Raw genomic sequence first — 7,409 nt, forward strand, 5'->3', positions numbered from 1 at the left:
CGGTAGAATAGCCCTTTCACTTAAATTTGTCCGTGATAAGTAAAGCCGGCACCATGCCCCTCCTGAGCCTTCTAAGCCCAGGAACTGTCAGGCCCCACAACTCTCCCAAGGCGCCGGGAGGTAAACACGCCCCAGACAAAACGACCTCATCTCTGAGAACGCCCCGAGCCACGTCGATGGTCCGGCCCCGCGTGCAGTTGAAGCGAGAGGCCTGCGGTTCCCCTGGTTAAGCCCGGATCCGCGCCAGTCCTCACCGCGCCTTGGGTCCTTTGCAGGGCACGCAGCGCGGGAAGCCGCCATGGACCGCGACGGCCCGGCGGGCAGCTCCCGGATCGCTAGCAACGAGACCGCGCCCCCGGTGGCCGCCACCCGCGACTCGAGCCCGGGCAGGGCCGGGCCAGGACCCGCGGGCCCGGGAGGCAGCGCCCGCCCGGGGGGCGGGAGGCCGGCTGCGGCGAACGCCGCGCGGGAGCGGAGCCGCGTGCAGACCCTGCGGCACGCCTTCCTGGAGCTGCAGCGCACGCTGCCGTCGGTGCCGCCGGACACCAAGCTGTCCAAGCTGGACGTGCTGCTGCTGGCCACTACCTACATTGCTCATCTCACCCGAAGCCTGCAGGACGACGCCGAGGCGCCGGCGGATGCTGGGCTAGGCGCCCTGCGCGGCGACGGCTACCTACACCCTGTCAAGGTAGGCAGGCACTGCGGCCTGCGCTGGGCCAGGGAGCGGGGCACATTAACCCTCCGTCCGGGTCGGCCAGAGAGTTTATAGCCCTCTCTCCCGGGCAGACGCCGCGGAGCGGGGTGAGACGGGGAACAGATCCGGAAAGTGACCTTGGCCCGCAAAGGCACCGGTAGCCAGGTCCTCACTGCAAAATGCTACTCTGTAACTGTTCACAGGTAGTGGATTTAAACCCAAAGTGGCTTGGGTCGTAGGGGTGTCTTACTCCACTTACAGGATGCATCCTTTCCTAAGTGAGAAGTTTCTTGGGAATGTCTGGTGGGGTATTTGGCAAGTTCTGGGGATTTTTATTATCAGATTTACATTTATGAGACTTTGAGGGTTTAATTTACATAATTACATTTCAGTCGTGGTTTTTATCAGATGGTTGAAAAGTTTCACGAATTACAGGGGGTGATGGAATTACCGCCCCTTAAATAATCCAGGAAACCATGTTGAGATTTTTTTTGTAAAACTGGTAAGAACAAAGTGAGACCGTTCTGCCATCCTGTGGAGTAAATTTTCAGTCCGTTTTAATAAAGGTTAATTATCATGGATTAGGCAGTTACCTAGAATGTTAGAAAAACTATAATGTATTTATGTAAATTTCACAATAGATTGGGGTATGTTAAGCTGATTCAATACTATGTTAAAATTCTGTAATGTGCAAAATTAGCCCCTAGATTCCATTTTGTAAAATTTTTTATATTACATGTAGGTAAAATGGTCAGGGTTTCATTTAGCATGGTGTATAAAGTTATGATTTATTATCTATATTGCAGTGCTTAGGCTCTGCATTGCCCTAGATTCGATGGTTTCAAAATCCAGCATTCATCTGGCTTTCTGTTCAAAATGCATTATCTTCCCTATATTTTCTAAATCTAAATTTTCAAATTTTTGTTTCTACCATTCCGAAATATTTTGCCACACACACAAATACAAAATTAGTACTTAGCCTTAAGCATATCCATGTTCCATAAATTATTGAATAACCATCATTGAAATGTAGTAAAGCACTCTCTAATATTAACTGAAATTAAAATTATGTGGTGATGCTTAACTGTTTACTTTGCAAATATAATCAGCATGATGATAGACTCAAGCTATTTTGAATATAGAAATTTGAAATATCGTGTTTATAATTATGATAGACCTCATTATATTCATGTGCTGTATAATATAATCTCCCCTGAAAAGTCATTAATTATTAGGGGTTTTGCTCTATAGTCTGCATTAGATTGATTTTCAAGTATATCATTAATATTAGATTTCTTTTAACTTGACATTTCCCAAATACTCTAAAAAAGTTTAACATTAAATAGACTTTACTACATAATGCATCTATTAAATGCCTCTCTGGGAGATACAATTCAGATAAGAAATCAAATTTTTTTCACCTTTGTTTCTTATAGTATCTTTTTGAATAAATATTGTTAATAATTTTCTTCTAACAGTAAGCTTAATAGGAGTTTTTTGGTTTCTGTATTTGATTCAGGCACCAAGTGTTTTTGTAGTTTTATAACTCTTAAGAAAAATCAAATTTCATTTGTCCTCAAATCAGTTGTTTTGATTTTAAAAGACAATTCTAGGGATAATGAAACAAGGCCAAGGATTTCCTCTTTAAAATGAAATTGATGATGGTTGAACAAGTGACTAATCTGTTTTAAAATGAGCAACTACTGTGTGCAAAGCACAGTTAGGAGAGTGGATACAATTAAGAGTAAGACTCAATCCCTGCCCTAAATGAATATATAATAGAGACAAAGACAAAAATAAAATAACGGTACTGTGAGGGATAATGTTCTGTGTACCATAAGTGAGCTATAACCATGTGCTTTTGGATGTTTGGAGGAAAGAGATTTCATACACGTTAATTGAAACCACCTGTAACACATTATTTTATGGATATTACCAAATTTTTAAGTATTAAGTCTATCTTTGATTAATCTAATGCAAAAGAAATAAAAATATTCTGATCGTACTAATTTTTAGTTAACTAAGGGTGTCGTAACCCATAGTTAAAAAGTGTTCTGAGATGACTTTATTTTTTCTGCCTTACGACATAGTATTACTATGTCTTTGATGATTAAAGATCTGTTAACAAATATTTCAAGGCCATAACATTGAGTCATCAGTCCTTATTATCTGTATTGGGATTTAGCATTTTGGGGAATTTACATTAAGAGTACCTAAAATGAAGCTGAAAGGTTTACGTGACTGGGATCCTGGGGCATAGCCTAAAACAGCAGTTTTTATCCCTCTGGGATGTGAGCAATTTGATTAGCATCAGAGTACCAAAGGGCAGTGATCCTTCAAGAGACTAGGAATATATTTCAGATTCTTATATTGGGAGAAAAGCACAGATGACTTTATTAATTGCATTATCCTTGGAGATTCACTGTTGATAATATACATATACAACAATTTTAAAAATAAATACAAAGTTTGTTATTTTGGGATCATTTAACACCAGAATCCAAGAGTGCATTTTTAAGATTTTCAGGTTCAGTTTGGTTAATCCTGTGAGTTTGCTAGATTGTTCTAAGCAACATGAAATAACATGGTTTTAAATAAATTTTATTAGGTAAAATAGAGATCAGGACTGTGTTAATCTACACAATGTTAAGACATACCATTGAAAGGTGATATGTAAAACAGTCAACTGGCTTTTTTGGCATGAAACTGACATGCAGCCTAACCAACATTTTACTTACACTTTATTTCTGACTCTTAAAACTACGTGTATACATTAAATTAAGTTGAATAAAATCATTAGAAGCCTTTTGGAAAATCGAAGTACAAAGTTCTTTTTATTTTTTTTTAAAGATTTTATTTATTTATTTGACAGACAGAGATCACAAGTAGGCAGAGAGGCAGGCAGAGAGAGAGGAAGGGAAGCAGGCTCCCCGCTGAGCAGAGAGCCCCATGGGGCTTGATCACAGGGTCCTGCGATCATGACCTGAGCTGAAGGCAAAGGCTTTAACCCACTGAGCCACCCAGGTGCCCCTCGAAGTACAAAGTTCTTAAAATAAAGTTTTGGGTTTTTTTTTTAAGATTTTATGTATTTATTTGACACAGAGAGAGAGAGCACAAGTAGGCAGAGAGGCAGGCGGAGAGAGAGAGGAAGCAGGCTCCCCACTGAGCAGAGAGACTGATGCAATGCGGGGCTCGAGAAGCTGGGCTCGATCCCAGGACCTGAGACTCAGGGCTTGATCCCAGGACCCTGAGACCATGACTTGAGCTGAAGGCAGAGGCTTAACCCACTGAGCCACCCAGGAGCCCCAAGTTTTATTATTAAGTTCATGAAAAATGAGGCAAAAATTCACATACACGTTTTTTAAAGTTTATTTTATTTTTTAGTAATCTCTACACCCAATGTGGGGCTCAGACTCATGACTTGTTAGATCAGGAGTTACATACACCTCCCATTGAGCCAGCTAGGCACCCCAAAAATCCAAGTATACATTTTTAAGATTGCTTCATTAATTACTTATGTCCCGCCAAGGAACACAGATGCCTTCGTTTGTCTCTACACTTGGTTGCATGATTTCGGGTAATTCTCAGTACAGTAGCACCCAGGTAGCACATATCAGAAATACCAGAGAGCATTCAGTAGAGTGTTTATTTTATTTGCTTTTAAATATATTTAATGCATATGGAATATTCAAATTATACCCAAAGTTTAAGCATGAGATTTTTATGCTCACGAATACGAGGCAGGAATTTAAAAGACTGAGAAGTACAGGTTTATAATATGCCAAAAATTCTACACTTGAAATTATTTTAGTTAGCTCTACACTATTTAAACTACAAGTATTAGTCCACTTGGGCTACAATAACAAAATACCATAGACCGGAAGGCTTAAAGAACAGAAATTTGTTCTCTCACAATTCTGGAGTCTGGAAAGTCTAGGATCAAGGTGCTGGCCAACTCAATTCCTGGTGAGAGTTCTCTGCCTATCTTGCAGCTGGTCAGCCTCCCTCTTTCTCAGGAAAAAAGAAGCTTTTTCTTCTTAAAAGACCACTAATCTGGGTGCCTGGGTGGCTCAGATTGATTAAGCAACTGTCTTCCACTCAGGTCATGATCCCAGGGTTCTTGCCCAGGTTGTCAAGTTCCCGGCTCTGCAGAGAGTTGGCTTCTTCCTCTGCCCCTCCCAAAATTCATCCTCTCTCAATCTCTCTCTCAAATAAGTAAGTAAAATCTTAAAAAAAAAAAAATGACCACTAATCCATCCATCATGAGGAACCCACCCTTTTAACCTCATGTAACCAGAATTACTTCCACAAATACCATCACGTTGGGAGTTAGAGCATCAGCGTATGAATTTGGCTGGGGGGCGGGGGGCCACAACACAAACATTCAGTCCATAGCATTATAGCACAACGTTCTTCAGTATAATGCAGGACTCGAATCTGACCTAACAATGTCAGCTCCTGACAGATCAGAAAAACCCCAGACCAGTTTCTAAAACCCCTGAGGTTATCAGCCCATGGCAAGAACCCAAGGACAGGACCAGTGATACCCCCGGAATATAGAAGAATGCACATCTGTGATTTAAAAAAAAACAAAAACCTGAACTGGATGCAAAAATAAGTAGCTCAGTGTCAGTGTTATTACTACATCAAATGTAAAGTACAAGGTTATTTGTAGGAAGATTATACAGAAGTAGATCATTTTAAATTCTAAGTAACACAAATTTTATACTTTATCTGTGTTTAAAGTATAGATTTCCAGTCAGAATTTAGGACTCTAAAATAAAATAGACTCTAAAATAAACTGCATGAGAGCAAATTTACTTCTTATATCTGGAGGCATAAAACTGGGACTCTTGTTGGTTGTTAGGAGCAGAAGTTTCCTGGATGGTATCACATGCCTACTTACTATCCCTTAATGCTACATTTTACATCTGGAATGCCAGTTTAGGTGATAATACTGTACTCGGAAGTATAATCTGACTCTACCTTATACTCAACTTCTGCAAAAAAGAGGTCCATTCTAATTTAATTGGTCTGGTGTGTGACATGGCCATCAGTATTTTTTAAAGTTCCCCACGTAATTTTAATATGATGCTTGAGTTAAGAATCTGAAGTTCTTAGGGTCTTTACCTTGTTAATAATTGTATCTCTATTTGAGCACTGCAGGTTATCTGTCCGCATTTCAGAACATTTCGTTGTGCTGTGTAACCAGCAGTGGGCCTGTGAATGTTTAGTGATAAAAACAGCTTGCTACGCGCTGCAGCATTTACTCTCTGGAGAATGTGGGATCCAATGGACCTTTGGGAGCTGCACTTTATTAGTCTAAAGACTTCTCTTTGTATAAAAGTAGCATTTCTCTGACTAGTATTTCACAGACCTTAGAACTAACTGACTATCAGGCAGCCCCCCTCAAAATAAAATATCTGAAAGTACTACTTATGTAATATGTTTCTTCATCACCATGTCTATTTGGTAACAAGCTATATTATTTTTGAAAGGTTATCCATTTTTTAGAGTGACATTAGAACATTCATAATCAGAATACAAATATGCTAATTACTGAAAGGTTAATGCTGTAGGATGCCGCTGCCTCCAGACATTTATTTTGGATGTTTTATCTACATAACACCAAACATTATAACATTTGTAACTTCAAGATGCTACTTTTGCTAGATAAAATTTTTTTTCAAGATTTTTATTTACTTATTTGAGAGAGAGCAGAGGGGGAGGGGCACAGAGCCCAACGTGGGGCTCATTCCCAGGACCCTGAGATCACGACCTGAGCAGAAACCAAGAGTTGGTTGCTTAATCAACTGAGCCACCAGGCGCCCCTAAATAAAATGTGTACATAGTTGAATTACTCACTTCTCATTATAGTTCTATGATAAGTGGGAACATATATTTATCATGTATAACTTCTCAAAATATCTTTAAAGCCAGGGATCTTGTTTTTGGCTCAATTTTATTTTATATTTAGTTTTAAATTAAAATACTGTTGATAGATATATTTTGTTTCACTTAGCTATATTCATTCTCTATGATTTCTTGAAGTTCTTGTCCATTTGCATCCATATTATTTTATACAGTCATAATCAAAGTCTTGGTACATTTTTACTTTTATTGTTAGCATTAAAAAACATTTCTTATGTCGTTCCTTAGACTTCACAATTACAATTGTTGCTAGCTTCATGATACTGCATTTGCTTTGAGGCATTTGGAATTTTTAATATTACTAGTAAAGACATAGCTGTTTCAGATAGTAACTTTTGGATTCTTGTTTAAATATTCTTTTTCAGAAATGGCCCATGCGATCAAGATTATACATTGGTGCTACTGGTCAGTTTCTGAAGCATCCTGGATCTGGAGAAAAAGCAAATCGTGGCAGTACTCCAACAGACTCACAGCCTTAGGCTTTTCCCTGATGGGTGCTGATAGAAAGTGGTATCCATTGTTTTTAAATAGTAGGAAATCATTCTGTATTTATTACATCAGACATAACAAACATCATGCCTGAAAGTTTACATGTGAATCCATAGTGGGAAGTTCCGGTTTATCTGTCTAATCTAAATAAATGTGGAAGGAAATCATCAGTCTTGCATAAAACATAGCTTATCTATCCATTGTGAGAGATAGTCATTACTGTATAAGGCAAGAAAAACTATTAGAAAAAAGAAAGATACAAAAATCAAAGAATCGTGTATATATATATATCCAA

At 39.3% G+C, this 7,409-nt stretch overlaps 1 protein-coding gene across 1 annotated transcript; it reads left to right on the forward strand.

The window, feature by feature from the left end:
• The first annotated feature begins 298 nt into the window (after positions 1-298).
• Positions 299-7,104, forward strand: LOC111155365 (transcription factor 24). Its single transcript, XM_022515509.1, has 2 exons — positions 299-688; positions 6,991-7,104. The coding sequence occupies exons 1-2, from the start codon at positions 299-301 to the stop codon at positions 7,102-7,104; spliced, it is 504 nt and encodes a 167-aa protein (XP_022371217.1).
• The last annotated feature ends 305 nt before the right edge of the window (positions 7,105-7,409 follow it).

This window comes from Enhydra lutris, unplaced genomic scaffold (assembly GCF_002288905.1).
Source record: "Enhydra lutris kenyoni isolate GAN:26980312 unplaced genomic scaffold, ASM228890v2 scaffoldscaffold41, whole genome shotgun sequence".
In the NCBI taxonomy this organism is placed as follows: Eukaryota; Metazoa; Chordata; class Mammalia; order Carnivora; family Mustelidae; genus Enhydra; species Enhydra lutris.